The 17,253-nt window shown below is 53.0% G+C and overlaps 1 protein-coding gene across 1 annotated transcript; it reads right to left on the bottom strand.

The window, feature by feature from the left end:
- Window positions 1-51: 51 nt before the first annotated feature.
- On the bottom strand, window positions 52-10,945 carry ASPDH (aspartate dehydrogenase domain containing). The gene is given in 10 exon segments (XM_074531792.1): window positions 52-166; window positions 272-423; window positions 2,317-2,381; window positions 2,383-2,550; window positions 4,428-4,550; window positions 4,552-4,578; window positions 5,522-5,560; window positions 5,562-5,607; window positions 7,632-7,773; window positions 10,468-10,945. Coding segments are annotated over 10 exon segments (888 nt in total). The 5' UTR covers window positions 10,556-10,945; the 3' UTR covers window positions 52-128.
- Window positions 10,946-17,253: the final 6,308 nt, after the last annotated feature.

The raw sequence follows: 17,253 nt of genomic DNA, 5'->3' as shown, positions 1-17,253 counted from the left end.
CAATCAGATCGCGCCTCCCCCTCGCCGCCATTTTAAGAAGGGCGCCACCACCGCCAGGCCTTGCCAGGTTTTATTGTCCCCAAATTGTCCCCAAAATGTCCCTCGCAGGTTTTTTCCGCTGTTCCTTCTCAGCAGAGCTTGACGCAGCCGCCGTGTCCTGTGCAGGCTGCGGGGAGAGCACAGAGTGAGCGGGCCTGAGGTGGCCCAGGTGACACCGAGGGTTGGCCCAGGTGACATAGAGGGTGGCACAGGTGACACTGAGGTGACAAACCCTGCACGCTGCTCCAGAAGCTGTGGCGGGTGGCGCTGCCGGTGACGCGGCCGGGCTCGGCGGGGTTGCGGCGGGTGCTGGTGACGGTCAGCGAGCGGCCGTGCTCGGGGACGGCGGTGACCTCGACATCGATGATGTGACAGTCGGGGACACTGTGAGGGGACATTGAGAGTGACACCATGGTGACCTCGACTTCGATGATGTGACAGTCGGGGACACTGTGAGGGGACAGGGACAATGTGACAGTCGGGGACACTGAGGGGACAATGACAGGGACAGTGACAGTGACACCGATGTGACCTCGATATCGATGATGTGTCAGTGGGGGACACTGAGGGGACACTGAGGACACTGAGGGGACATCGATGATGTGACAATCAGGGACACTGTGAGGGGACACTGAGGGGACATTGGGGACACCTCCATGATGACAATGTGACAGTCGGGGACACTGAGGGGACATTGGGGACACTGGGGACATCGATGATGTGACAGCTGGGGGCCACTGAGGGGACATTGGGGACACAGGGTGACACCTCCACAGTGATGAGGTGACAGTCGGGGACACTGTGAGGGGACATTGGGGACAGTGACAATGTGACAGTCGGGGACACTGAGGGGACATTGATGAGGTGACGGTCGGGGACACTGCAAGTGACAATTGGGGACACTGGGGGAACAGTGACAGGGACATTGGGGACACTGAGGGGACAGTGGGGACACCGAGGGTGACAATAAGGGGACAGAGAGAAGACATAGGGGTGGCACTGGAGGGACAATGAGGGGACGCTGATGGCACAGGGGTGACACAAAGAGGTGACACAGGAGGTGCCACACACCACAGAGGTGACACGGGTGACACACAGGTGACACAGAATGTGACACGGGTAACACAGAGCTGACACACAGGTGACACAGAGGTGACACAGGTGACACTCAGGTGACACACAGGTGACACACAGGTGACACAGAAGGTAACAGAGATGACACGCAGGTGACACAGGTGACACTCAGATGACACAGAAGGTGACACACAGGTGACACAGACATGACAGGGGTGACACACAGGTGCCACCCAGGTGGCACAGGTAACACAGGAGGTGAGACAGAGGTGACACAGGTGACCCAGGGATTGATACACACAGCACAGGTGACACAGAGGGTGACATACAGATGACACATAGGTGACACAGAAGGTGACACACAGGTGACACACACAGGTCACACAGGTGACACACAGGTGACACAGGGATTGATACACACAGCGCAAGTGACACAGAGGTAACTCGGGAGGTGACACACAGGTGACACACAGGTGACACACACAGGTGACACACAGGTGACACAGGTAACACAGAGCTGACACACAGAAGGTGACAGAGGTGACACAGGTGACATACAGATGACACAGGTGACACTCAGAGGATACAGATGACTGAGAAGGTGACAGAGGTGACACAGAAAGTGACACACAGGTGACACAGGTGACACACAGAAGGTGACAGAGGTGACACACAGAAGGTGACACAGGTGACACACACAGCACAGGTGACACACAGAAGGTGACACAGGTGACACACAGGTGACACACACAGCACAGATGACACAGGTGACACACAGAGGATACAGATGACACACAGAAGGTGACACAGGTGACACACACAGGTGACACAAGAGAGCACAGGTGATACACACAGAAGGTGACACAGGTGACATAGGTGACACACAGGTGACACACACACAGGTGACACACACAGCACAGGTGACACGGGTGACACACAGAGCACAGGTGACACACAGGTGACACAGCACAGGTGACACACAGAAGGCCACAGAGGTGACACAGAGGTGACACAGGTGACACACAGAAGGTGACACAGGTGACATAGGTGACACACAGGTGACACACACACAGGTGACACACACAGCACAGGTGACATGGGTGACACACAGAGCACAGGTGACACACAGGTGACACACACAGCACAGCTGACACACAGTAGGTGACACAGGTGACACACACAGGTGGCACACAGGTGACACACCTGGGGTCGGCCACCAGGCAGGCGGTGACGCCATCGAAGCCCAGGTGCGGCGCTGCCACCGCGGCCCGCCGCCATGGTGTTGACGTTGTTGGGGACAAGGGGACAGAGCGGGCGCAGGGGACCCTCGTAGAGCACCGTCCGTGTCCCCGAGGCCACCGCGGCCGCCACGCGCGGGGACAGCCAGCCCTGGGCACGGAAACTGCCGGGGGCCTTGGTCATTGTCACCTTCAGCGCCTGTGGGGACAGGGACATTGTCACTGTCACTGTCATTGTCACTGTCATTGTCATTGTCACTGTCACTGTCACAGCCAGCCCTGGGCACGGAAACTGGCAGGGGCCTTGGTCATTGTCACCTTCAGCGCCTGGGGACACACAGAGGGACATTGTCATTGTCATTGTCATTGTCATTGTCATTGTCATTGTCACTGTCACTGTCATTGTCACAGCCAGCCCTGGGCACGGAAACTGCCAGGGGCCTTGGTCATTGTCACCTTCAGCGCCTGTGGGGACATTGTCATTGTCATTGTCATTGTCATTGTCATTGTCATTGTCACTGTCATTGTCACAGCCAGCCCTGGGCACGGAAACTGCCGGGGGCCTTGGTCATTGTCACCTTCAGCGCCTGCGGGGACATTGTCACTGTCATTGTCATTGTCACTGTCACTGTCACTGTCACTGTCACTGTCACTGTCACAGCCAGCCCTGGGCACGGAAACTGGCAGGGGCCTTGGTCATTGTCACCTTCAGCGCCTGGGGACACAGAGGGACATTGTCATTGTCACCTTGGGAACACAGGGACATTGTCACTGTCATTGTCATTGTCACTGTCACTGTCAATGTCATTGTCACTGTCATTGTCACTGTCATTGTCATTGTCACAGCCAGCCCTGGGCACGGAAACTGCCGGGGGCCTTGGTCATTGTCACCTTCAGCGCCTGGGGACACAGGGGGACATTGTCATTGTCACCTTGGGGACACAGGGACATTGTCAGTGTCATTGTCATTGTCACTGTCACTGTCACTGTCACAGCCAGCCCTGGGCACGGAAACTGGCAGGGGACTTGGTCATTGTCACCTTCAGCGCCTGCGGGGACATTGTCACTGTCATTGTCACTGTCACTGTTACTGTCACAGCCAGCCCTGGGCACGGAAACTGCCGGGGGGCCTTGGTCATTGTCACCTTCAGCGCCTGGGGACACACAGAGGGACAGGGACATTGTCAGTGTCATTGTCATTGTCACTGTCACTGTCACTGTCATTGTCACTGTCACTGTCACAGCCAGCCCTGGGGCTGGAAACTGCCGGGGGCCTTGGTCATTGTCACCTTCAGGGCCTGCGGGGACAGGGACATTGTCATTGTCACCTTGGGGACACAGGGGACATTGTCATTGTCATTGTCACCTCTGGGGACAGTCAAGGACGTTGACATTGTCAGGGGACACAGGGGACATTGTCACTGTCACCTCTGGGGACACGGGGCACAGCCAGAGGACGCGATCAGGGGACAGTGTCGGGATGGACCTGCAGTGTCCCAACTGTCCCCAATGTCCCCAGCAGTGTCCCCACTGTCCCCATTCGTGTCACCTGCAGTGTCCCCGCGCTGTCCATTCCGGGCGATGTCCCCATTAACCCCAATGTCCCCCAATGTCCCCGTTGGTGTCACCTGCAGTGTCCCCGCGCTGTCCATCTGGGTGATGTCCCCATTAACCCCAATGTCCCCAATGTCCCCATTAACCCCATTATCCCCAATGTCCCCGTTGGTGTCACCTGCAGCATCCCCGCGCTGTCCATCCTGGTGATGTCCCCATTAACCCCAATGTCCCAATGTCCCCATTAACCCCATTATCCCCAATGTCCCCGTTGGTGTCACCTGCAGTGTCCCCGCGCTGTCCATCCTGGCGATGTCCCCATTATCCCCATTGTCCCCCATTATCCCCAATGTCCCCAAGTGTCCCATTAACCCAATGTCCCCAGCAGTGGTCCCCCAATATCACCTGCAGTGTCCCCCGCACTGTCCATGCGGCGGCGATGTCCCCATTACCCCCATTGTCCCCATTAACCCAATGTCCCAGCAGTGTCCCTAATGTCCCCAACGTCCCCGTTGGTGTCACCTGCAGTGTCCCCGCGCTGTCCATCCTGGCGATGTCCTCGCAGCCCCACAGCGCCCCCCGGGGCACGTACAGGGTGTGGCCCCCGCGCGCCGCCGCCGCCCGCAGCCGCCCCTCGGTGACCGGCGTCCGCCAGCGCCGTGGGGGACCCCAGCTGGGGACAATGGGGACATTGGGACAGTGGGGACATCGAGGGGATTTGGGATAATGGGGACATTGCAGGGATTGGGGACATTGGGGACAGTGGGGACAGTGGGGACATCGGGGGGAATTGGGGCAAAAGGGTCAATGGAGGGATTTCGGACACTGGGGACAATGGGGGTTTGGGGATAATGGGGACATTGTGGGGATTGGGGACATTGGGGGCAATGGGACATTGGGGACAATGGGGGCAATGGAGGGATTGGGGACATCAGGACACGGGGACATTGGGGTCAATGGGAGGATTGGGGACAATGGGGGATTGGGGACACTGGGGGACAATGGGGGGATTGGGGACATTGGGGACCTTAAGGGGAATGGGGTCAATGGGCATTGAGGACAATTTGGGACATTTGGGGACATTGGGACATTGAGGGATTGGGGACATTGGGGGTATTGGGGACATTTTGGACAATGGAGGGATTGGGGACATCAGGGACATGGGGACATTGGGGATTTTGGGGGCATTGGGGACAATGGGAGGACTGGGGACAATGGGAGGATTTGGACATTGGGGACAATGACGGGATTGGGGACATGGGGGGACATTGGGCACATGGGAGGCAATGGGAGTAGGGGGACATTGGGGACATCGGGGACATTGGGGACAATGGGGGAAATTGGGATAATGGGGGATTGGGGACATTGGGATGTTGGGGACATTGGAGTCAATGGGGGACAACTGGGACATTGGGGACAATGAGGGATTGGGGACATTGGCGGGCTTTGGGACATTGGGGGGATTGGGACATTGGGAACAATGGGGACACTGGGGACATTGAGGGGATTTGGGGACATTGGAGGGGCACTGGGGACATTTGGAGATTGGGACATTGGGGATTTGGGGACATGGGGGGATTTGGGGACATCGGTGCGCGGTGTCCCCGCGGTGTCACCATGAGGTCGGCGTGTCCCAGGATGTCCTCGCCGTGCTCCCTGTGTCACACACGGGTGTGCCACCTCCACCACCAGGTCCACCCCCCTGGGGACAGCGTTGGGGACATTGGGGACAATGGGGACATTGGGGGGACTGGGGACAATGGGGACATTTGGGGACATGGGTGACATCATAGGGACTGGTGAGGACATTGGGGACATTGGACGGGTTGGGGTCATTGGGGACATTTGGGACATTGGGGACATTGGGGGGATTGGGGACATTGAGGACATTGAGGACAATGGGGACATTGGGGGACATTTGGGGACATTGGGGACAATGGGGACATTGGGGGGATTGGGGACAATGGGGACATTTGGGGACATTGGAGGACATTGGGGACATTTGGGGACATTGGGGACATTTGGAGGATTGGGGACAATGGGGACATCAGGGGGATTGGGGGAACATTGGGGACATTTGGGGACATTTGGGACATTGAGGACAATGGGGACATTGGGGGGACTGGGGACAATGGGGACATTTTGGGGACATTGGGGACATGGGTGACATCATAGGGACTGAAGGGACAATGGGGACATCGGGGGGATTGGGGACATTTGGGGACATTGGGATTTGGGTTTTTTTTCAGGTTTTTTGGGGCAGTTTTGGGACATTTTGGGGTGAATCTGGGCAGTTTTGGGATGGGTTTGGGATATTGAAATTCAGGATATTTTGGGATTCATTCGGGATATTTTTGGGGTAGATCCGGGACATTTTTGGGGGCAGTTTTGGGGTGAGTTTGGAAAAGTTTTGGGACATTTATGGGGTAAATCCGGGACATTTATAGGTGAATTTGGGACATTTTTGGGGTTAATTTTTGGGGTAAATGCGAAATATTTTTGGGATGAATTTGGGATATTTTCAGGATGGATTTGGGACGTTTTTGGGGTTAATTCGGTATATTTTTGGGTCATATTTAAGGTGGATTCCAGACATTTTTTGGGACATTTCTGGGGTGAATGTAGGACGTTTTTTTGCACATTTTGGAGTAAATCTGGGTGGATTTTGGTGGTGAATTTGGGACATTTTTAGGGTTAATTCCGAACATTTTTGGGGACATTTTTGGGGTGAATTCGGGACATTTTGGGGGACATTTTTGGGGTAAATTCGGGACATTTTTGGGACATTTCTGGGGACATTTTTGGGGTGAATCCGGGACATTTCTGGGGACGTTTTTGGGGTGAATTCGGGACATTTCTGGGGACATTTTTGGGGTGAATCCGGGACATTTTTGGGACATTTTTGTGGCGAATTCCGGATATTTTTGGGACATTTTTTTTGTGAATTTAGGACATTTTTGGGGTAAATTCCGGATATTTTTGGGACATTTTTGGGGATATTTTTGGGTTGAATTCAGGCCATTTCTGGGGACATTTTTGGGGTGAATTCGGGACATTTTTGGGACATTTCTGGGGACATTTTTGGGGTGAATTCCGGGACATTTTTGTGGCGAATTCCGGATATTTTTGGGACATTTTTTGGTGAATTTAGGACATTTTTGGGGTAAATTCCGGATATTTTTGGGACATTTTTGGGGACATTTTTGGGTTGAATTCGGGCCATTTCTGGGGTGAATTCGGGACATTTTTGGGACATTTCTGGGGACATTTTTGGGGTGAATGCGGGACATTTTTGGGGACATTTTTGGGTTGAATTCGGGCCATTTTTTGGGGACATTTTTGGGGTGAATTCGGGACATTTTTGGGGACATTTTGGGGACATTTTTGGGGACATTTTTGGGGTGAATCCGGGACATTTTTGGGAACATTTTTGGGGTGAATTCAGGACATTTCTGGGGTGAATTCGGGACATTTTTGGGACATTTCTGGGGACATTTTTGGGGTGAATGCGGGACATTTTTGGGGACATTTTTGGGTTGAATTCGGGCCATTTTTTGGGGACTTTTTTGGGGACATTTTGGGGACATTTTTGGGGACATTTTTGGGGACATTTTTGGGGTGAATCCGGGACATTTTTGGGAACATTTTTGGGGTGAATTCAGGACATTTCTGGGGTGAATTCCGGAACATTTTTGGGTTAAATTGGGGCCGTTTCGGGTCCCTCACGTGCTCGGCAGCTCGCTCAGTTCGCGCAGGCGCAGAGCGGGCGGCAGCGCCTCCAGCGCCTCCCAGCGGCGAGCCCAGACAAAGGCGAGGGACAGACCGACGGACGGACCGTGGGACAGCAGCTGCGACACCAGGAACTGCCCTGGGGACAGCAGTGCCACCTCACTGTCACCTGTGTCACCTCCCTGTGACACACGGACAGGGACAGACCGACGGACGGACCGTGGGACAGCAGCTGCGACACCAGGAACTGCCCTGGGGACAGCAGTGCCACCTCCCTGTCACCTGTGTCACCTCCCTGTCACCGCACTGTGACACAGGGACAGACCGACGGACGGACCGTGGGGACATCGGGGACAGCAGTGTCACCTCCCTGTCACAGGTGTCACCTCCCCTCTGTCACACCAGGAATGGCCCTGGGGACATCGGGGACATTGGGGACAGCCCTGTCACCTCCCCCTGGGACAGCCCTGTCACCTCCCCTGTGACACCAGGAATGGCCTTTGGGACATTGGGGACAGTGCTGTCACCTCCCCTGGGACAGCCCTGTCACATGTGTCACCTGTGACACCAGGAATGGCCCTGGGGACATTGGGGACAGCCCTGTCACCTCCCCTGGGACAGTGCTGTCACCTCCCCCTGTCATCTCCCAGCGTTCCCAGTGTCCCCTCCCAGTTTGTTCCCAGTCCCTCCCAGTGTCCTCTCTCAATGTCCCCAAGTGTCCCCTCAGTCCCTCCCACTGTCCCAAATGTCCCCTCAGTGTCTCCTCCCAGTCCCTCCCAGTTCATCCCAGTGTCCCCTCTCAATGTCCCCAGTGTCCCTCCCAGTTTATCCCAGTTCCATCCCAGTGTCCCCTCTCAATGTCCCCTCAGTGTCCCCCCAGTGTCCCCCCCAGTCCCTCCCAGTGTCCCTCCCAGTTTATCCCAGTTCCCTCCCAGTTCCATCCCAGTGTCCCCTCCCAATGTCCTCAATGTCCTCCCAATGTCCCCAGTGTCCCCTCCCAGTCCCTTCCTCTGTCTCCTCCCAGTTTATCCCAGTCTGTCCCAGTCCCATCCCAGTGTCCCCTCCCAATGTCTCCAGTGTCCCCTCCCAGTTTATCCCAGTTCCTCCCAGTCTGTCCCAGTCCCTCCCAGTGTCCCCTCTCAATGTCCCCAATGTCCCTCCAGTGTCCCCTCCCAGTGTTCCCTCCAGTCCATCCCAGTTTGTCCCAGTGTCCCCTCCCAGTTCATCCCAGTTCCCTCCCAATGTCCCCACAGTGTCCCCTCCCAGTCCCTCCCAGTCCATCCCAGTTTGTCCCAGTCCCTCCCAGTGTCCCAAATGTCCCCAATGTCCCCTCCCAGTGTCCCCAGTGTCCCCTCCCAGTCCCTCCCAGTTTATCCCAGTCTGTCCCAGTGTCCCCTCAATGTGCCCCCAGTTTGTCCCAGTTAGTCCCAGTCCCTCCCAGTCCCTCCCAGCACTGAGCTCTCCACATCCCAGTACATCCCAGTATAACCCAGTAAAAGCCAGTATAACCCAGGACATCCCAGTATGCCCAGTCCCTCCCAGAACCGAGCTCTCTGTATCCCAGTACATCCCAGTATAACCCAGTATAAACCAGTATATCTCAGTATATCCCAGTTTATCCCGGTACTGAGCTCTCCATATCCCAGTATATCCAGTATAAACCAGTATAGTCCAGTATAAACCAGTATAACCAGTTTGTCCCAGTCCATCCCAGCATAAACCAGTATCTCCAGTCCATAGAACCAGTATAAACCAGTATAACCCAATATAACCCAGTCTATCCCAGTATCCCCAGTCCCTCCGAGTACTGAGCTCTCCATATCCCAGTATAAACCAGTATAACCCAGTTTGTCCCAGTCCATCCCACTATAAACCAGTATCCTCCATCCATCCCAGTCTCTTCCAGTACTGAGCTCTCTGTTTCCCAGTATAAACCAGTATCCCCAGTCCATAGAACCAGTATAAACCAGTATAACCAGTATAACCCACTCAATCTCAGTCCATCCCAGTATAACCCAGTATAACCAGTATAACTCAGTATAACCCAGTATAACCCAGTCTGTCCCAGTATAAACCAGTACGAAGCAGTACAAGTTTGTCCCAGTACAAACCAGTATAAACCAGTATCCCCAGTCCATATAACCAGTATAAACCAGTATAACCAGTATAACCCAGTCAGTCTCAGTCCATCCCAGTATAACCCAGTGTAACCCAGTATACCCCAGTCCATCCCAGTATAAACCAGTATAACCCAGTCCATATAACCAGTATAAACCAGTATATCCCAGTATAAACCAATATAACCAGTTTGTCCCAGTCCATCCCAGTATAAACCAGTATAAACCAGTATCCCCAGTCCATATAACCAGTCTATCCCAGTATATCCCAGTCCATCCCAGTATATCCCAGTCCATCCCAGTCCATCCGTGTATAAACCAGTATCTCCAGTCCATATAACCAGCCCATCCCAGTATATCCCAGTCCATCCCAGTATAAACCAGTATAAACCAGTATATTCCAATATATCCCAGTATATCCCAGTATAAACCAGTATAACTAGTTTATCCCACTCCAACCCAGTATATCCCAGTATAAACCAGTCCGTCCCAGTATAAACCAGTCCATCCCAGTATAAACCAGTCCGTCCCAGTATAAACCAGTATATCCCAGTATAAACCAGTATATCCCAATATAAACCAGTCCGTCCCAGTATAAACCAGTATATCCCAGTCCATCCCAGTATAAACCAGTATATCCCAGTATAAACCAGTCCGTCCCAGTATAAACCAGTCCGTCCCAGTATATCCCAGTCCATCCCAGTATAACCCAGTACCGAGCTGTCCGTATCCCAGGATCCCAACGCGCCGAAACCGCGGCTGCTCCTCCATGGCCTGGGGCAGCCAATTAACGCTAATTAACATTAATTAACACCTAAGTAACACCAACTAACCCCTAAGTAACACTAATTAACACTAATTAACCCCTAAGCAACATCAACTAACCCCTAATTAACACTAATTAACCCCTAAGTAACATCAACTAACCCCTAATTAACACTGATTAACCCCTAAGTAACACCAACTAACCCCTAATAAACACTAATTAACCCCTAAGTGGCACTAATTAACCTCTAATGAACACTAATTAACCCCTAATTAGCCATTATTAACCCTTAATTTACACTAATCAACGTTAATTAATCCCCAATGAGCACTGATTAACCCCAACTGACACGAATCAATCCCTAATTAACAGGAACTAACCCATGATTAGCATTAATTACCCCTAATTAATTGATCCCCCACCCCCTAATTAACCCCCAAACTCCCTTAATTAACCCAAAATCGATCTAATTAAGCCCAAAACTTTCTAATAAACCCCTAAATTCTCCTAATTAACCCCCAATTTCCCCTAATTAAGCCCCAAACCCCCTTAATTAACCCTCAAACCGCCCTAATTAACACTTAATTAAGCCCCAAAGGCCCCCTAATTAACTCCAAACCCCCCTTAATTAACCCTCAAACCAATTAATCCCTAAATTCCCCTAATTAACCCCAACCTTCTAATTAACCCTTATAGGGCCCCAAACCCAACTAATTCACCCCCTAAGCCCCTTAATTAACCCTCAAGTCCGCTAATTAACCCTTAAATTCTCCTAATTAACCCCCAAATACTCCTAATTAAGCCCCAAACCTTCTAATTCACCCCTAAATTCCCATAATTAAGCCCGAGCTCCCCCTAATTAACACTCAAACCCCCCTAATTAACCCATAAATTTCCCTAATTAACCCTAAAACCCCACTAATTAACACAAACGCCCTTAATTAACTATGTAAACACCCCTAATTAACTCTCAACCCATCTAATTAACCCAGAAATTCCCCTAATTAACCCCCAAACCCCCTTATAAACCCTAAACCCTCCTTAATTAACCCCAACCCCCCCTTAATTAATGCCCAATCCGCCCTAATTAACCCGCACTCACTAATTAGCGCTCGCTCCCCTCCCCCTCCTGCGCCCTTTGTCCCCCCCACCCCCCCCACCCCCCGCGGGGGCACTTCCGGGTGTGGGCGGAGCCGGGTGACATTTGTGGGCGTGGTCTGGAGCTCTTTGTGGGCGTGGTCTTGACCCCATTTGTGGGCGTGGTTTGAGAAATCGGAGGGCGTGGCCTGGATCCCTTTGAGGGCGGGGTTTGGAAATCGGGGCGGGACTTGGAGCTTTTTGTGGGCGGGGCTTGAGGCTCTTTGTGGGCGGGGCTTGGGGCCAAATGGGGGTGAGGGGAGACCCCAAATTTGGGCAGTTCCATTTTTTTTGGGGGGGGCCCGCGCCTTTAGGGCTCCAAATTTTGGGGAGGAGTCCTCAAAATTTGGGAGGTTCCATTCTTTGGGGGGGGGGGTCATATCCTTGGGGTCCCCAATTTTTGGGGCGATTCCATTTTTAGGGGGTGTCGCACTCTTGGGACCCCAAATTTTAGGGAAAGGGTCCTCAAATTTCGGAAGATTCCATTTTTGGGGGGTGATTCGCGTCCCTGGGACCCCAACTTTTGCGGGGGGGTCACCAACTTTTGGGTGGTTCCATTTTTTGAGGGAGTGGGATTGCACCCCTAGAACCACAAAGTTTGGGCGATTTCATTTTTTGAGGGGAGAGTCGCCTTTATGACGGCCAAATTTGGGGACAGACCCCAAATTTTTGGGCGGTTCCATTTTTGGGGGGGCCCCAATTTTTTTTTGGGGGGGAGGGTCGCACCTTTAGGACCCCAATTTTTTGGGATGTTCCCTATTTTTGGGGGCGGTCATGCCCTTGGGACCTCCAATTTGGGGGAGAACTCCACATTTCGAAACTCAATTTTTGGGGGGGAAACTCCAAATTTCGGATTGGGGGGGGGTCCCCAAATTTTGTCAGGGCTGTCGGTCGCACCCCAGGATCCTTTTTTTGAGGAGGGGTCTCCAAATTTGGGGGGGGTCCCATTTTTGGAACCCCCCCCTCCCCATTCCCATTTTCCCGGAGGGGGCCGCGATTCTCGCTCTTGGCGCTGTTCCCGTTGCTATGGGAACCGCCCGCTCTGTTCCCATGGCAACCGCCGTTGCCTTAATCGCCTTGCCTCCCTCCGCGCCGCTGTTCCTGTTACCATGGAAACCGCCCGCGCTGTTCCCAGGGCGCGCCGTCTCCCCCGCATCGCTGTCGTCATGGCAACACTGCTGTGTCTTCTCCCCTCCCCCCGCGCTGTTTCCATGGCAATCGCGTTGTTCCCATGGCAACGGAAACAGCGGAAAGAGGGTACACACACCCCCCCAGACCTGCGATTGTTTTGGGGTGGTTTTGAGACATTTTTGGGGTGTTTTTAGGGTATTTTGAGGATACTTTGAGGGGTTTTTTGGGAATTCGGGAGAGTTTTGGTGGTTTTGGGGAATTTTGGTGGTATTTTTGAGCAGTTTTTGGGCAATTCTTGGGGATTTTAGGATATTTTTAGGGACATTTTTAGGATATTTGGTGGGTTTGGGTTATTTTAGGTGGTTTTAGGGCGCTTTTAGGGCATTTTGGGCATGTTTTTTAATTTTTTGGGGTGTTTTTATGCTATGTTTGGGTGGTTTAAGGTAATTTTGGGGTGACAGAAGAAAAGAGCGGGAAACATGAGGGGAGAGAAAGGGAGGGAAATGTGAGGGGAGAAAAGAGCAGGAAACGTGAGGGGGAAAAGCTGGGAAATGGAAAGCGAAAAGGACAATAAACTCGAGGAAAAAGGACGAGAAATGAGAGGAAGGAAAGGTAGGAAACGGGGAGAAAAAAAATGGGAAATGTGAGGGGGAAAACTGGTGGAAAATGTGAGGGGAGAAACGTGAGGGGAGAAAAGAGAAGGAAACGTGAGGGGGGGGGGAAAACTGGGAAATGGAAGGCAAAAAGGATAGTAAACTTGAGCAAAAAGGACGGGAAACTTGAGAAGAAAAGGTATAAAGAAAGGGCAGAAAAGGTGGGAAATGTGAGGAGGAAAAAGAGAGGGAAACGTGAGGGGACAAAATGGTGGGGATCGTGAGGGGAGAAAAGGGCGGGAAACGTGAGGGGAGAAAAAGACCAGAAACGGAAGACAAAAAGGACAGTAAAATTAAATGAAAAAGAAAGGAAATGAGAGGAAAGAAAAGGTATGAAACAAGGGGAGAAAAGGGTGGGAAACATGAGGGGAAAAATGGTGGAAAATGTGAGGGGAGAAACGTGAGGGGAGGAAAAAGCGGGAAATGTGAAGGGGCAAAATGGTGGGGATTGTGAGGGGAGAAAAGGGCGGGAAACATGAGGGGAGGAAAAGCCAGGAAACGGAAGGCAAGGAGAACAGCAAATTTGAGCAAAAAGGACGGGAAATGAGAGGAAGAAAAGGTGTGAAATAAAGGGAGAAAAAAGTGGGAAATGTGAGGGGAGAAAAGGAAGGGAAATGTGAGGGAGAAAAGGAAGGGAAACGTGAGGGGACAAAATGGTGGGGATTGTGAGGGGAGAAAAGGGCGGGAAACATGAGGAGAAAAAGCCAGGAAACGGAAGGCAAGGAGAACAGCAAACTTGAGTGAAAAAGACGGGAAATGAGAGGAAGAAAAGGTGTAAAATAAGGGGAGAAAAGGTGGGAGATGTGAGGGAAGAAAAGAGTGGGAAATGTGAGGGGAGAAAAGGAAGGGAAACGTGAGGGGACAAAATGGTGGGGATCGTGAGGGGAGAAAAGGGCGGGAAACGTGAGGGGAGGAAAATGTGAGGGGAACAAAGGGTGGAAAATGAGAGGGGAGAAAAGGAAAGGAAATGTGAGGGGGAAAAGATGGGAAACAGGAGAGAAAATTTGTGTTAAAGGGAAAAAAAGCAGACAACACCGGGCCTAACATGATGGGAAATGTGAAGGGATAGAAAGAAGAGCGGGAAGTGTGAGGGGAAAACTGGTGGGAAACCAGAGGGGAAAAGGGTGGGAAATGTGAGTAAAAAAGGGAAAAATGTGAGGAAAATGACCAAAAAGAGTCCTGGGGTTCTCGGATTCCTCAATGCTGCCCATGGTCACAGCAAATCCTTGCACTGGATTCTGTGGGAATTTGTGGGTTCCCGCTTGGGTATGTATTTGTGTGTATTTTGTGTATTTCGCAGACCCCCTCCCCAAATTGTGTGACCCCTCCATCCTCAAAATTGTGTGAACCCTCCAAAAATTTCGACCCCAAGAATGAGCCCGCCAAACTCACAACCCCCAAAATATGAACTCTATTTTCACACAATCTCCCCGAATTTTGAACCCTAAAATCTGACATCCCACTCCCAAAAATGAGACCCCCCCCATACCTGATCTCCCAGAGTTGACTCCCCAAAATCTGACCCCCCCCAAAAAAATTCAACCTCAATACTGAGCCCCCCAAACTCACATAAACCCCCTCAAAATCTGAACTCTGTTTTCACAATCTCCCCAAATTGTGAACTCTAAAATCTGACATCTCACCCCAAAAATGACCCTCAGAGTTGACTGACCCCCAAAAATTTGACCACCCCCCAAATTTTGTGACCCCAAAAAATTCGGCCCCAAGACTGAGCCCCCCAAATTCATATAAACCCCCCCAAAATCTGAACTCTGTTTTTACAATCTCCCCAAATTGTGAACCCTAAAATCTGACATCTCACCCCAAAAATGACCCCCAGAGTTGACTGACCCCCCCCAAAATCCGACCCCTCCCAAAACCCTGTGACCCCCCCCCCCCTGCACCCCAAAACTGCGCGACCTCCCCAAATTCCCCTTTTTTCACCCCAAAAAAACTCGCGGAGCCTCGGCAACGATAAAAAGGTCTCGGCAACACCCACGACACGCCCGTCACGATACACCGTAGAAAATGGGGGGGGTACCGGGGGGGGGGGCCCCCAAAACCCCCCCAAAAACCCCGTGGGGGGGGGGGGGAAAGGAGGGAAGGGGTAGGAGAGGCCCCCAATATATATATAATAATAATAATAATAATAATAATTAAAAAAAACCCCGAAATGAACAAAAAAATGGGGAGGGGGCGGAGGGGGAAAGGAGAGAAGCCCCCCCCACCCAAAATTGAGGGGGGGGGAAGGAAGTACCCCCCCCCTCCCCATGGTGGGGGAGGGGTTGTGTGTTGGACACCTGGGGGGGGGAATCAACCCCACCCAGGGGGGGCAAATTTTTGAGGGGGGGGGTAAATTTACCCCTGGGGGGGGTATAAATGCCCCGGGAGGGGTGAGGGGGGGGGAATTGCCCCGGGGGGGGGCAAATGCGACCCCCGGGGGGGGTGGGGGGCAAATACAATATGATACATAGAGACTTTGACCATGTACACTATTTACAGACCCCCCCCCTCCCCAAAATCCCGGGGGGTGGGGGGGCTTTTAGGGGGCGTCCCCTCCCTTTGAACCCCACCCCCCAAATTCATCCGGTGGGGGGGGGGTAACTTGGCAATAAATAGTTTGGGGAGGGGGGGGGAGGGGCTGATGGTGATTTTGGGGACCCCTCCCCATCCCTTGGCAGGGCCCCCCCCCTCATTTTGACCCCCCCCCATGGAACCCCCCCGCCCCCCAAATTTATATACACGTTCCCCTCGAGGGGGGGGGTGAGGGGTGGTCCCGGAAAGGGGGAGGGGGGGGGCAAATTTTGGGGGTTTCCCCCCCCCCACCTCCCCAAAATAACCCTGTTGGCTGCCTGGGATTTTTGGGGGGACACCGGTGTTGGGGGGCCCAACCCCCCCCCAAAAAAAAAAAAAAAATTGGGGACCCCCCTCCCCAAAATCGGGGCAGAGAGAGGGGGCTGCTAATAGACATTTGTACATATATATAAATAGGGGAGGGGTCCGCCGGGGGGGGTTTTTTTGGGGGACCCCCCGATTTGGGGGTGGGGGGGTGGGGACACCCAGTTTTTATTTTGGGGGGGGGTATCTTTGCCAATTTCCAGAGCCCCCCACCCTATAAAAAAAGGGGAGGGGGGACACACAGACCCTGCTGGGGGGATTTTGGGTGGGGAAGGGTCCCTAAAAAGGGGGTGCTCCAATTTTGGGGGTGGAAGTCCCAATTTTTGGGGTGTTGTTTGTGGAGGGAGCTGCCCCCCGATTTTTGGGAGGGGTCTCTGTGTTCTTGAGGGGGGGTGGTCTCAAACCCTGTCAGGAAATTTGGGGAGGGGGGATCCCGTTTTTGGGGTGCCCTCCCAACCCCCCCATGGGATCCTCCTATTCCTGCATGGGGGGGGGATCTGTCCTGCTCTCCCTCCTTTGGGTGTCCCCCCCACCCCATTTTTGGGGACCCCCCCTATTTTTTGGGGACCCTCCCCCTATTTTTTGGGGACCCCCCTAAATTTTGGGGACCCCACCGAATTTCAGGGCCCCGCTGCAGGAGCTTCAATCCTTATCCCAAAAAACGCCCCCCCCCCCATTTTGGGGGGGTTTTTGGGGTGGTCCCAATTTTTTTGGGGGAGGGGTCCCGCCCATATTTTGGGGTGCAGGTTTTTTTTTGGGGGAGGGGGATCCCCAATATTTTGGGGCGCCCCCTCCCCATTGGGGTCGCCATGGTGGGAGGTGCAGTCCTTGCCGTTCTGGGGGTGTTTTTTGGGGAGGAACCCCGATTTTGGGGGAGTTCCCACATTTTTGGGGGGATCTCTATATTTTTTGGGGGG

The sequence above is a fragment of the Zonotrichia albicollis genome, chromosome 38, assembly GCF_047830755.1.
Source record: "Zonotrichia albicollis isolate bZonAlb1 chromosome 38, bZonAlb1.hap1, whole genome shotgun sequence".
In the NCBI taxonomy this organism is placed as follows: domain Eukaryota; kingdom Metazoa; phylum Chordata; class Aves; order Passeriformes; family Passerellidae; genus Zonotrichia; species Zonotrichia albicollis.
This window is presented reverse-complemented; position numbering and strand designations above follow the sequence as displayed.